At 42.2% G+C, this 15,441-nt stretch overlaps 1 protein-coding gene across 2 annotated transcripts in view; it reads right to left on the reverse strand.

Annotated features, from left to right (window-relative positions):
- The window catches only part of toy (paired box 6 protein twin of eyeless), an 85,810-nt gene that overhangs the window by 7,940 nt on the left and 62,429 nt on the right, over positions 1 to 15,441 (reverse strand). For both annotated transcript variants that reach the window (XM_087346357.1, XM_022057132.2), the window contains exons 8-9: positions 3,519 to 3,703; positions 1,882 to 2,123 (exon numbers count right to left, since the gene is read on the reverse strand). In XM_087346357.1, coding sequence (XP_087202483.1) covers positions 1,882 to 2,123; positions 3,519 to 3,703 — 427 coding nt within the window. The remainder of the gene's footprint in view (positions 1 to 1,881; positions 2,124 to 3,518; positions 3,704 to 15,441) is intronic.

Consider the following 15,441-nt stretch of genomic DNA (forward strand, 5'->3'; position numbering starts at 1 on the left):
GCGTGTCATAATCACAGGGTCGTCCCGGCTTCTACAGACGACTGCTGTAATTTTTATCCACCTACAGTGGTACTTCTGTCCCGTTATTTAGGGACTGCTTTTGTAATCTCTGTTTTCACTGCCTTCTCTGTCTGTCGCTGACATCTGCTGCGTAGAATTCTTTTGTCTTATCGCAGACGTAACGGTCTCACGGGTTACAAACATTTTCTCATCGTCACATTTTTACCTGATAGCGGGAACATATTCAGTTTCCGAATTCTAGTCTTTGAGAAAGCCTAAGACAACGGCCAAACCCCAAACAATATTTTATAACGCACCATCGCATCGTTAGAAACATTTATACTCGGCTGGAGTCGGTGTATGTCTCGTACCGCGAGCAGTAGTCCCTGTTTAAGTCGCTGAAGCGATAACCCGCGATGCTGAAAAATGCACTTGCCCTCCTCTTGAAGCCTCGAACCCCCCCGTCAGTTCTGCTCGTTATTGAGCGTTCGTCGAGTCGTGAATTGCCGCCCACGCAAACCGCCAGCTTCCGCTGGAGGAGCAGAAGAGAGACGAGAGGTGGAAAAAGGCAGTTCAGTCGCCCAGCGAGTGGCAGGCGTCTTCATCGTTCGGCACAGCCGCAGAACACGTTTATCTGATTGTGGCAGAGACACATCCAGCGTCCGAAGACGCTAATCCACCGGAAATCACAAGTTCGCCTTACACTCTTTCCACGATTTGCATCTGATTCAGTTGCAGGCCGCTTCTTTTATTTACAAGAGTACGGAGGGTTTTTTTTAAATTTTTTCTCTTGACCGCTGTACCAAACACTAAAGACCACTGTTCCTTGTCAGGAAATCTCTTCACAATTTTCGAGTGTTCGCTGAGCTAGTTCTGCGAACCAGATGTTGAGTTATGTATAAAATTAAGGAAGACATGAGTTGTCAGTCTAATTATACGAAATGTTGTAACCCGAATTTTGCCCAAATATACCTGTTTATAGAAAGTAATTAACAAATCAGAGGTCTGGATCTCTTTTGACATGTTCCCATTGTGTTCAACATTTCCTCGTGTCGTAATAACTTAAAATTTCACGTGGCATTTATCAAATATTCTACGCTGGCTTCAATGCGCTATTTTATGGTTAAATTTACAGCAAACACAAATTTTTCATCTGTCGCTGAGCGCCAGAAACACATGAATAAGAATGTTGGACTATAATTCTGTACGCGTGTCTCGCGCACCCCATGCATGCTACATGTCTTGTCTGACTCATCCTCCTTGAGTCGCTAACGTAACAGTATAAGCAAAACTGTACCAGCAGCAGTAGACGCGTGGGTATGGATTTACTCTCTTTCTCTCTCTCTCTCTCTCTCTCTCTCTCTCTCTGCCTCCATTATCGGAGTAGATGTTCCAGAAACAACACGTATATGTTGCCTGATCTACCCTGATGATGGAGGCAGAGACAGTCTCCGAAACGTTGCCTTGAAACTCGATACTTACACTCTCACAAAAAAATAAATAAGCTGAAACTGTAGTGTTGCAGATAATAATTAACAGGCCTGTTATTAGTGGGCGGACGGAATAATAAAATATTCCGAAATTAACGATGGACAACATTCAAAGAATTTAATCTTCTCTTCATTTGAAGAAGTCTGTCTTCTGGGCTGCAGGCTGGCAGAAATTTACCGACGTTTCAGAGGAACTTGCTGTTTCCATCATCAGGGCGATTGACGATGGAATCATCAAGTATCTCTGAAACGTCGGTAAAGTTCTGCCTTTTACTTAAATCCTGCCAAATTTCGATTTGTTGTTGCGGGGAGGGGGGGGGGGCAACAACAAATCCAAACACGGACTATCGCCTAGTGCGGAAGCCCGTGTCACACGCGTGCGAGTTCTTACCAGTGCCGGTGGCTGGCGCCGAGGAGGTGGTGACTCCGCCGTAGGACGCGTGCGTGTTGATGACGCTCTGAGAGTGCGCCACGGCGGGGTTGGACACAGCGGCAGCCCGCGCCGCCGAGTGGTTGTAAGTGGAACTGAGTGAGTGCAGCGGGTCGTGGAACATGTAGGGGTAACTGCTGTGTTCCCGCTGCTGCAGACAGCTCCCCGAAACGCTCATATTGCTCAGGCTGTTGGTCATGGAGCTGCAACAGTGACGAAAAGCTGACGGTCACTCAGCTGCTCAAAGCGTCTCTGCCCAGTATACATTTCACTCCAACACATTTTAATATTATCCTCCCACCTACGCCTACGACACCTAAGTGAAGTAGATTCCTTCCTGAGAAGCTGGTAGTCTCTCAGTTTGTTTAGAAATCTACCTTCAAATGAGATCGCCATTCGACCCTGATTTAAGGTGGATGAATCCACGTGATAATATTAAAACGGAGCAGGGAATGCTTTCAAATGAGCTGACACAGAACAGATTTAAGTTGGGAAATTTCGTTTTAACGGTAGTAACGTGCTCTGAAGCATCAGAGGGTTAATGTGTGTTTACTGTTTGTCCTTTAGTCGAACTTCCGTCTGCCCTAAATACAGCAAAGAGGAGTTTCAGACAGAAAAATGTGGGACAAATCCGTTGAGTGATGGACCAGCAGACGTGGAAGATTGGCTGAACCGCGAAACTCTCCCCCACCTGCTGATCACGTCCACAACCCCGTGTTTTCACCTCGTGACCCCCCCCCCCCCCCGGGGCGGCTCGCCACTCAAAGCTCACAGGATTACCCACATGACAATCTCAGGGGTGGATAAAAAAATCCAACTGCCGAGTTTGGCGTCAGATGGAATACATTGACATTGGTCTTCAATACGCAGGACTGGATTTATCTGGCTCAAGTCCGCAAGCAGTGACCGGCTGTTGTGAATGCGGTAATGAACTTTGGGGTTGTATAAAATGTTGCAAATTTTTTGACTGCCTGAACGACTACTAGCTTCTCAAGAAAGGCTCTGCTCCGTGGAGTCAGAACAAATTTTTTACATTAAAAGTTTTTAGGCAATGATATTGAACCGGATGTTAGCTGCCACTTACGTAATCTGATCAACTGTTAACTTATTCCTGAAAGTAATTTTAATTTTCTGTTGTCCTCTCCAAATATTTGAACTTTGTGACATGTGTAATAAGTTTGTAGTAATTTTGTACGTGTCTGGTGACGACACATGAATAATTCAGCATCGTCCACGTTTAGGATCGTTTTTATACCATCCCCACACCAGTGTTTAAAACTCTAACAACACTTATTTCATTTTCGTATCATCGCCGATGACAGTGGCAGCTCGTGACCTTGCACCACCTTCGAGGTGAGATCGAAGCATGTTCAATTTTTTTTATGCCGATCTTTTATCTATGGACTCCAAAGGAACTATTTAAAGCTCTAAATGAGGCTTACACCTCTACGCATTTAATTGAGACATTAAGAAATAACTTTTTTGTTAGAGAATGTGCCATCTGCTCAGTTCCAGGACGGAGCTACTCATGAGACCGCGGGTTCTTGCCTCGTAACGAGAGGACACACTTAAATTCGACCCCAGGACCTCTGTCTCACCTGTACGTGTCGGCCATGGTGGCTATCGGTTGGGGGATCGACGTGTACATCGAGTTGAAGCCCGAGTTGATTGGCAGGCGACTCGTAGGCGCCGGGGGGCTCACCCCCACCTGCTCCACCACGCGTCGCTGATTGCGCAGTTTTTCCTCTCGACGCCATTTTGCCCTTCGATTGCTGAACCAAACCTAAGACAGAAACGAAACAAAAGAACTGAATTGTAACCTGCGAAGTGTTTTGGACGCCGCACCTGGCCCCAGCATATGGTCCAGTCAACGGCGCGGGGTCACTGTGACCCCTAGAGGTTCTGTTACACACGCAGAAGGTCCTGACATCGAAACGGGCATCAGCATAGGTTCAATGTCGCTCATATTGGAAAGTCCCGCGTTCAGTGACAAGACTTGTCATGAGATGATAAAGTTGCGTCATATTGTGATAAATATATATTTGTTTAAATCTTGTCAGTCTAATCGAACATTTCGATAGAGAATATCATTTAATATATTTTAAATATTTAAATGTTAATTATGGTAATATTTTAATATTTAATAGGAATTTCATTGTGATTAGACTGACAAGATTTAAACAAATATAAGACTTGTCATCTTAACCGAGGATTAACTTAGGCTCATTTGGTGTGTCTGATTAATATTAAGAGACGCTGCTGGAAAAATGCCAACACTAAACTTTACTAATATCCTTTTTAGTAATATCCATACCTGCGTTTTTATAAGCATGCTAATGTTGTACTGAAAAAATGCGTCACGGGACACAGAATGACGACGAATCGTAAGCGAACGAAGGAACTGGATAAGAACGGGGAATAAAGGGCATAAATGCGATGGATCGTTATTTTATTTATTTATTTTAAAGAATTTCATGTAGAGGCGAGATTATTCTACTCCGGACCGGTTCACTCGTTTCCCTTTTTATGCTAATGAACACGTGATGTGGTGAAGGCAGTCCGTTTGTGTAGATCCCTATGGATTCGATCATAATGGATTGTTTTGTGTTGGAAACAATTGGGTTTATAAAACACGACCTGAAACCGTTTTCATGGCGAGAACCCCCAGTTCAATTACAACATAAATACCAAAATAACTTACAAAATATCAGGCAGGAAAATATTCAGTTTCGATTTTACTTAATTAAGCTACTTCATATGATTACAACAAAGATGATTAATTTAATTGTTGCAAATTAAAAAGTGCTGGGTTTTTTTTTCGTTTTCGAAAAGCTGCAAATTGAGATGTTGAATAATTCAAGCTGCCATGAGCCTACCTTGTTCATTATCATCTCACTCCATAGATTATAGACTGACAGGGTAGCCTGTAATTAGTTACATCGAGTGAGCAAACTGCACTCCCCCCCCCCACCAATTTATGTTACCACGCCTATGCCCCCTCCCACCAACCCACTGTCAGAAACGAGAAGGTATTTCATATGATTATGTAGACCAGGGGAAAAAAATCAGTTTTTATTTTATACAGCACAAAGCCAATCAAATTAAAGGATCGTTTTATTTAATCCTTTATGTCATAAAGCCCAGCGTTACGAAAAATAGAGATGTATTGGTATAAATATAGCATTAAATGGAAAATAGTGCCATCGTAATTAAAGGAGCAAGTTGAGATCTGATACTTGAATGTTGCGTTATTGCATTCATGCGACACTCCATAGCAAATGCAGGCATGCTTGTTGCTTGAAGCACCATTTGGTTTTTAAGACTGTCATACTGCCATGACATTCATAAAGCCTTCAGTTGTCAATCTTTCACTAATTCGAAAAATTGATTTTAATATTGAACGTACTTTCTTTTAAATTACATGAAAATGTAATTACAGACCCTAACTAGATCCGTCATTATTAATCCAATCGAACTGATTAGTTTAATTTGTTGATTAAGTGACTAAGAAATACAATTATACACCACTCATTTTGCATTAAGGCACGTCTGTTCATAACAACCCTCCACTGGAACCATCCTGAGACACATGAATCCAGACAAAACTTTCACCTGTATTTTTTAATATTATCCTTACATCCACGCCTAAGTGCCTCAAGCGATGTTAATTTTTCGTCTCTCTCATGCGTTCTACATAGCATTCCCATCCTATCTTTAATTCGATCATCCAAAAATATCTGATGCAAGGTGGCCAACACATTATAAAGTTTCCTCTGAAAGGATTACATTACACATTGCTTCTGCAATCTGAAGAAACATTCAAGAGTAGGTACATTCTGTGCCAAAAATTTGTGCCAGAGCCGTTTTCTGTGTCCAGTGTCACATTACCTTACCCCACTGCGAAACACACCCTAATATGACGCCCGAAAACGCCGTTTCCCCCAGACAACTAACACTGACACTAACAGATGTTAGCTATGCGTTTTCCGGAAAATATATCGTGGTTTGTATGAGGGTCATGGATCATTTATTTATATTTTATTGTCCTGACCGCTAGACCCCAGAGTCATTCTTCACTTGTGTTTGGATGGTCTCAGACGAGCTGGTCTTAGGGCCCTGGGTCGCATTTCCTCGGTTAATCTGTTTCTTCGTCACCCATAAGCATTTTTTCCCGTCTCATTACTGTCAACTCTAAAGTACATGAGTGTAATCTTTGTCAGCTGGTTTGACTAAGCTCAAATCTCGAAAGCTTCATTCTCCGCCACGGGTCTATCTTAATAAAGCTGGAATGTCCACCGAAACACAGAAATTGCTTGTTTATTACGGCGATCTCCTAAAGGGACATTGCCCCTTACGGAATGAGGGGAGACAGACATTTTTCTTACGTAGTTTTATGAAATCTGGCGTGGACAGTCAATTTAGACAAACGCGTATCTTGTCATAAAATGACGTTTTATGGATTATCTAAACCAAAAAATCTGATTACAAATTTCAATTCTTTAGATTTTCAGATAAAATAATGCCAATTCTTTTTCCCCATCATGATATAAATTATGAAACGTAAAAATTTTAGAATGATAAGAAAAATTTAAGAAGAGGGTTGGAATATTGAATTCAGAATAAGAACATTTTATCATCAGGTTCCATTTTCTTGCTCGCTTCCTGGTGCAGCAGGACAGGATGCTGTAGAAGCAGAACCACCCCCTTGCCTTCTGTCCCACCCCCGACTCACCTCGCTCTGCTGCTACCCCTCGATGTGCACCCCCTCCCCCCCCCCCCCACAACGTAGCCACTTACCAAAATCAATACCAACCAACGAGGCTTGAAAACATGCGTCAACATTGGCTTTCTGTTTGTATGTACAAACTAAACACTTTTATGTGTTCCAACGACCGATCGGAATTGATGTCCTGTTACCTACTACACACGGCAACAGCAGACGACCTGCGTTCTTGTTAGTCTGTCTGTTTGCTTAATTCCTTTCTTTTTTTGGAGTCTGACCCAATTTGAGTTATGGAAACATGACATAACCCTTTATTAATACTTTGTTGTTGTATTTTATTTTTTTAGTTTAGAGCGTATAGTGTCTTGAAATAAATGACGAGCCTTCGTTTTGCCTAGTTTTTACTTTTAAGCAACTATGTCGCTGGTTTAATCGTCGCATTGAACCTTCGTGCACACAAAACGCGCGCAGACGCAGTGAATTCAACGTGAAACGAGGAAGCATTTCTGTCCTTCAAGATTCAACCAAGCATCGGGAAATTCATGACGAAACGACGTTGGCGGACGAATTTCGCATTTGCCACGTTTCTCATACAGACCGCCAAACACAAATTTACAAAATGCTTTATCAACTAACCGTGTTTTATGTGGGCCTATAATGTTCCGTAACGTGAGTTTGAAACTTCACGATATTTTGTTGACAATATTAGGACAGTGTTTCGATCATTGACTGCAAGGTTAAGTGCCTAATCTCTCTCTCTAGTTCTGTTCACTCTGTTATTCTGTTCTGTTCACTTCTCCTCCCTTGTTGAGTCCTGAGTTTGACGTCTGGTTCCTACAAAACGCTGGTATCCACACAGCCTTACAATGCAGAACACAAACATCGACATCTTTTATTAAAAGTGTTTTTTTGGTATAATCTGCCTTTTGATATTTCTATTCTATGGACAGAATATATAAAAGTAAAGAATTTCTCATTATTTTACAGTTTTCATGTATTACAACTTCTGGCCTGTAATCATAATTGACACATAAATCAAATCCTTTTGACCTGGAATCGAACCCGTATCTCCAATGTTTGATCATTTAATCCCGACGACATGCACGTGAGAGGAGACAGCCAGTAGGATCTCATATACGCAATGCAAGGAAATGATTCGGCTCTTATGAAATCTGTGTCAAAAATTTATAGTCAACTAAACTAACCTTCACATTCAATCGCTTTTTAGAATATAATGACTTGAAAATAATCCGTCAGTTTATATTCCTGTTACTTTATTAAAAATCTGCAATTACGTAAACTGGCATCGAACTTTGTACGATGAGATGGTTAAACCCAGTCTACGCTTCCTATTCGAGACTTTGTGTAACAATGATTTGCGGGAGGAAACTTAGAAATTCGGAGGTAAACCTCGCCGAAAATCTCATTTCAGGTCACCCGAGATTGAACTCGGTTCTCCCTAGCCTCAGGACTCCAGTGGTAAGCCAGCCGTTGGTTGTCATCACCTCGCCCCTGACAGTTGGTTTAAAGTGCGGCACATAGGATGAGTGACCCGAGCTGCTAAAGCAGCCACGGAATGAAATGTCACCGGACAGGAGAGGAAATTGGGATCGCACTGTGTCACCAGTCGGTAGCCATGTCGACATTGCAGTTCCGGAGTTATCTCGAGCCTCAATTGATTTCCAGACACAGCCTTGCCTGCTGTTGCTCTCAGCCAAATATCGAAGGATGAAAAATATCGCTTTTATGTTTACGATGACAAAATACGAAACATGAAGTGAGCACAAACGCCGCCGCCGAACTGATTTCAATGCGTCGCTTAGGCAGAAGCCGACCGATACTTGCTGGTGAGTGGTTAGCATTCCTTTGTATTAGGGACGTTCCGCGTTCAAATTTGAGCCAGGAAATCGGCTATCCTCACAGTTATTCGTGGTTTTCCTCAGTCCGTCTAGGCAGATTCCAGGACACTACCTTAAATTAGGATACGACCGCTTCCTTCCATATCCTTCCCAATTCATTGTTCATTAAACATCTTATAAATATGCAGCTGTTGATAGCGTCTTTAGAAAAACCACACGCATTGAATATAATAGATGGAGAAGGGAAAGATTTTCCGTCAATCGCTACTTTTATATTCCGCTGTATGTAAGTAGAAAATTATACAACGCGTAATTTGATAATTGTGTATTCCTCACCATATATTATTGGGGTCTTCAAATAATGGAATATGTAAATGCGAGACACGTATCATGCATGGTAGAGATGTGTGAAGTACATACAAAATTTTGATCTTTGTCTACCAGAAGTTTCGTAAATAAAAAACAGATCGTGTATCACGTAGACTTCATTTAACTGGTTGTGACACTTCTGTCCAGGTTGAAAATCGCTCGTCAAAGGAACAAACACGTCACTTCCTTACGTGAGAAACTGTTTTAATCGGTACACACTCCTGATTATTTTTTGAATATATTTTATACATTTTTTCACAGTTTTATGTACACAATTTTGAATTAATTTGTTTTGTTTTGTTTCACTATAAATCACCTCATTCTGATTTACTCGGTTCTGCCGAGCAATGTGCGAATTCGTATCGGTTTAGGTCTCTTTATTGCCGGATCTGGCTATATTCAGCGAATTTAATTAGCCTTGTGCCGTATCTGAATCTCCGGCTTGGTTTATCACGGCTGTTTGAGCAAAATCAATGGAGCGTGACGAACAGGTAGCTACAGAAACCATCTCTCTTTTTCGTATTACCATTACAAGTTCTTTAAATGGTTGAACGTTTGCAGTCGGATATTAGTTACATTGCGTCCACTGTAAAAATCGCTCCACTACATCGCGAACCTGTAGTGATTTTCTGATCACGTCGATTCGGAGTCTGTGCGTTGCTTTACTTGGTTAGAAATAAAATAATTCGTTTTTGAGAATAGTTTTTCTTAGGGATTTATGCATTTTCCATTGTCGAAAACACATTTTGAAGCTAGTGAGACACGTTTCCTAATTTCACCATTTATTATCATTTTTTTAAAGTGTTCTGTCTGACGACAGGTCCATATGAACAGGATCCTTCCATCCTTTTCTCTTCTCGGACTGGGACCTGTTCATATACGTTCTTGGCAGATGATCCAGAAGTGGTTTGTCATTGCCTTCTTCTGTGTGTGAATGGAGTAATTGTTGGGATGCCACGGAGGAAAACTCCGTGTTGCCTAGACCACGGCCTTGCCCAACACAAGTTATAAATTCGAACCCGAGACCCCAGGATTACAAGGCCAGCGTTCTAACAGCTGGACCACCTCATCTTATTATTATTTAGTGTTCTGTCTGACGACAGGTCCATATGAACAGGATCCTTCCATCCTTTTCTCGGACTGGGACCTGTTCATATACGTTCTTGGCAGATGATCCAGAAGTGGTTTGCCATTGCCTTCTTCTGTGTGTGAATGGAGTAATTGTTGGGATGCCACGGAGGAAAACTCCGTGTTGCCTAGACCACGGCCTTGCCCAACACAAGTTATAAATTCGAACCCGAGACCCCAGGATTACAAGGCCAGCGTTCTAACCGCTATACCACCTCATCTTATTATTATTTAGTGTTCTGTCTGACGACAGGTCCATATGAACAGGATCCTTCCATCCTTTTCTCTTCTCGGACTGGGACCTGTTCATATACGTTCTTGGCAGATGATCCAGAAGTGGTTTGCCATTGCCTTCTTCTGTGTGTGAATGGAGTAATTGTTGGGATGCCACGGAGGAAAACTCCGTGTTGCCTAGACCACGGCCTTGCCCAACACAAGTTATAAATTCGAACCCGAGACCCCAGGATTACAAGGCCAGCGTTCTAACAGCTGGACCACCTCATCTTATTATTATTTAGTGTTCTGTCTGACGACAGGTCCATATGAACAGGATCCTTCCATCCTTTTCTCGGACTGGGACCTGTTCATATACGTTCTTGGCAGATGATCCAGAAGTGGTTTGCCATTGCCTTCTTCTGTGTGTGAATGGAGTAATTGTTGGGATGCCACGGAGGAAAACTCCGTGTTGCCTAGACCACGGCCTTGCCCAACACAAGTTATAAATTCGAACCCGAGACCCCAGGATTACAAAGCCAGCGTTCTAACAGCTGGACCACCTCATCTTATTATTATTTAGTGTTCTGTCTGACGACAGGTCCATATGAACAGGATCCTTCCATCCTTTTCTCGGACTGGGACCTGTTCATATACGTTCTTGGCAGATGATCCAGAAGTGGTTTGCCATTGCCTTCTTCTGTGTGTGAATGGAGTAATTGTTGGGATGCCACGGAGGAAAACTCCGTGTTGCCTAGACCACGGCCTTGCCCAACACAAGTTATAAATTCGAACCCGAGACCCCAGGATTACAAGGCCAGCGTTCTAACCGCTAGACCACCTCATCTTATTATTATTTAGTGTTCTGTCTGACGACAGGTCCATATGAACAGGATCCTTCCATCCTTTTCTCTTCTCGGACTGGGACCTGTTCATATACGTTCTTGGCAGATGATCCAGAAGTGGTTTGCCATTGCCTTCTTCTGTGTGTGAATGGAGTAATTGTTGGGATGCCACGGAGGAAAACTCCGTGTTGCCTAGACCACGGCCTTGCCCAACACAAGTTATAAATTCGAACCCGAGACCCCAGGATTACAAGGCCAGCGTTCTAACAGCTGGACCACCTCATCTTATTATTATTTAGTGTTCTGTCTGACGACAGGTCCATATGAACAGGATCCTTCCATCCTTTTCTCGGACTGGGACCTGTTCATATACGTTCTTGGCAGATGATCCAGAAGTGGTTTGTCATTGCCTTCTTCTGTGTGTGAATGGAGTAATTGTTGGGATGCCACGGAGGAAAACTCCGTGTTGCCTAGACCACGGCCTTGCCCAACACAAGTTATAAATTCGAACCCGAGACCCCAGGATTACAAGGCCAGCGTTCTAACAGCTGGACCACCTCATCTTATTATTATTTAGTGTTCTGTCTGACGACAGGTCCATATGAACAGGATCCTTCCATCCTTTTCTCGGACTGGGACCTGTTCATATACGTTCTTGGCAGATGATCCAGAAGTGGTTTGCCATTGCCTTCTTCTGTGTGTGAATGGAGTAATTGTTGGGATGCCACGGAGGAAAACTCCGTGTTGCCTAGACCACGGCCTTGCCCAACACAAGTTATAAATTCGAACCCGAGACCCCAGGATTACAAGGCCAGCGTTCTAACCGCTAGACCACCTCATCTTATTATTATTTAGTGTTCTGTCTGACGACAGGTCCATATGAACAGGATCCTTCCATCCTTTTCTCTTCTCGGACTGGGACCTGTTCATATACGTTCTTGGCAGATGATCCAGAAGTGGTTTGCCATTGCCTTCTTCTGTGTGTGAATGGAGTAATTGTTGGGATGCCACGGAGGAAAACTCCGTGTTGCCTAGACCACGGCCTTGCCCAACACAAGTTATAAATTCGGGCACTACAGAAGTTCAATATTTGGTATAAGAATTCTGATTGTATCTTTACCGAGAGCGAGAACATTCGAGTGAGTGGTTTCTCTCACTTTCTCTGGCACGATGATGGTCCACGTGCTGAGGTCTCTCGAGAAACGTGTACGTTCTGAAGTCTGACACGCCTCTTCGATATCCACAAGGTTCCTGGTTCGGTTTTCAACCCAGAGGGCAGTGTCTTTCCAGGTCCTTCACATTTTTCGTTGTTCCGTCGAGGTAAATGATGATGGAACAATGAAAGTAAAGTCCAACTTTTAGGTCCCTTCGTTCGTTCTCGGCTGCAATTGGTTTTTAACACCGGAAAGGAGAATAAATGTAAAGTTGTGAATGTATCCGTTCACTTTCAAAGCGTCGGTAATTTTCTTACTTTCTCGAATAATTGCTTCGGGTTGGATGACCGCGGTTCGATTACCAGCGGAGGCAAATTCTTCGTTCCTTGTCGTTGCTTTCAGACCGGCTCTGCGGCCCACCTAAACTGACCGTCCAACTCCTGCAGTAAAAGAGAGCTTTTATACAGAGGTAAATCTGTTGGAGCGTGAAGCTGACCAATCACCTCAACCTACAGTCATCAAGGCTTGGTGATTAATTAATTAAAGAGGAGATTTTAATATCTGTATGTCCCCATTTCTTCGCAGAAATAAAATGTACAACGCCAAAGTAGTCTTTTTCTTCTTTTCAGAAATGAGTCGGATGAAAGTAATGGATGTCAAAACAGATTTGTGAAGAGAAGAGATTTGTACTCTTGCAGGCCAATTGATACTTGTCTGTCCAAACAAATGCGGCCAGGTCCCCTTTGCTGAATGGAAGCAGCTATTGAGACTGTTGCTCATACATTTCGTGTTTTTCTTTTGGCGTCCCTCCCCCCGCGCTGGCTGCTTCTAGCTGGTTACTTATCTAAATGAGTGGCCTCTGCGCCATTGTGTTCCTCCGCTCGTCACATAAACTGTCCACATACGGTCCCAGTGCTCAACGCGGATGAAGGGTGCTTGTAACTACTGCACTGCCTAATCCAGGGCTCACAGCGATTTACAAAGGTGTAACCACGGGATCATACTCAAAGCTTGCACTGAACCTTTGAGTCCATTACACCGGCACGTTATAAAATCATTGGCTACATAAAAGAGGACCAGAGGTTCAGTCAAGCATGAAGCGAACCTCCGCACATTTCTCATTTCATACAAAGAGATCAGTCGACTCGGGAACTGAGGAAATTACACATTAAGGAACTTCATAATTTATACTCTTAATCAGATATTATTTTATGTCGCAATAAATTATTATGTAGGACGCACCGAGAGATAAGAAATGCGTGTATAATTTAGTCGGAACACGTACGAGCAAGGATAGTTTTGGGTGTCTGGGCAAGCTATCGACGATTAAACGAGGTGTGACTGTGTGGATTGGATTCATATGGCTCAGAATATACGCTGCGATGTCGGACTTTTGTGAACATGGCAATGAAGTTTCATGTTCCATAAGGGGAAGCGATTTTTAGTGACCAGCTGAGCAACTATAATCTTCTCAATGACTCTACGCTATGGGCTTTGTTATGTACGTGGATATTTACAGTTTCATATCAACGAACGAAAGCTGACATGAGCAGTGGCCAACTGCCCGCCCCGTGTAGCCCCCCAGTTAATATCACCTCCTGAGTTCATTGCCCTGTGGTATTTTTCATTTCACTGATTTCCCTGCTGAACTGTGCCCAAACACTTCATCTGAAACTAATTCACGCATCGGCTAGATTTGGAAACGACAGGGGTTCAATGCCCGACAGGGCACGTGTTTCATAAAGCCTGTGCTGTCGAGGAACTAAACAACATTATCATTTGATACAGCATCGTTCTTAACATCATTAAGGCTATGATCGGGATGTTAAATCTTATGTGGTACCACCTGATTCGACTTCTAATGGTTAAGTGAAGTGTTTTCTTCGCGGTACGGTCTGGATTCGTAAATATTATGAAGACGAGCTTCGGCTTCAAAGGGTTAACCAGCTGATTTTCGTAATGGTGAGGTGAAGTGTTTTATTCGCGGTACGGACTGAATTCATAAATAATATTCAGACGATCTTCGGCTTCAAAGGGTTAACGTTATTGTACACACGTCGGTATAAACCTATCGTATTTCAGCCTACATTTGTGATGGCTGGTTATAAATTCAATAATTGTCATTAACAAATCACTAATCTTTCGCGAGTTTCCCAAGACGGAATTCAGGTTAACATCAAAACTGGACCTTACCCAGAACATATTATTTTGAGCGAATTACATTGATCCTAAGTCTTTGGATTAGCTACTATTTCTTCTTATTTTATATCACAATTAATATTTATTTTTCAAATGCAGATATTATGTGTTTCTCTAGGTTAAAGAATTGATATATTATCTTATAATGAACACTCCCTTCTGCTTTTTGTATCTTATATGCGTCATGTTTGTGTTTGATTAAATATATTTATTTTGTACAGTCTATACACAAACGTTTCAAGTTTATTGGTGTTGTAAAAATTATATAATATTAAAACATTTTGTTGTGTAAAATATTATATTAGCGCTCTTAATCGTAAATACGATTTTACATTATACTTTTTAGCGCTTTTATTAAAACGACATGTTTCGACGGGTAATACCGTCGTCTTCAGGTTTTTATCAATTTAAAATATTTTAAAAACTATTAGATATACACAACAAAATGTTTTAATATTATATAATTTTTACAACACCAATAAACTTCAAACGTTTGTGTATAGACTGTACAAAATAAATATATACTCCCTTCTGCTTTGTAGCGCCATGTAGTCTACTAGGAGTTAACCGACGTTTCAGACATGAGGTGCTCTCTGCCTCCATCATTAGGCTCGTCGTATTGATGGAGGTAGCAAGCACCTTCGAAACGTCGGTCAATAACTACAAGACTACATTGCGCAACACACCAGAAGAAAATAATCTTTATACTCGTCGCCGTGGGAAATTGAAACCTCACCAAATTATCTTATATTTGGTCTGAGAAGAATACTTATTCTTTCTTTTATTGTTTATTTGTCTGCAGGAGCAATAAGCCAACGGATTAGTGAAGGGACATGGGTTGGGTAGGCTACTGTCCTTGAGCTCATTCATCAATGCATAGAGTAGATGGGTTTACGTAAAAACTATGAGGAGATTGAACAGTATCGATATTGAAAACTAGAACCCGCTGGCTACAAAACAGGAACATCGAGAGAGGACAGAAGAGTCTCGTCTCGTCTGAGCTACAGAAAAACGTCCTTCAGAAAAATGCA

Source organism: Zootermopsis nevadensis, unplaced genomic scaffold (assembly GCF_977971745.1).
Source record: "Zootermopsis nevadensis isolate Lab colony 2312 unplaced genomic scaffold, Znev_1.0 Znev_ptg000001l, whole genome shotgun sequence".
In the NCBI taxonomy this organism is placed as follows: Eukaryota; Metazoa; Arthropoda; class Insecta; order Blattodea; family Termopsidae; genus Zootermopsis; species Zootermopsis nevadensis.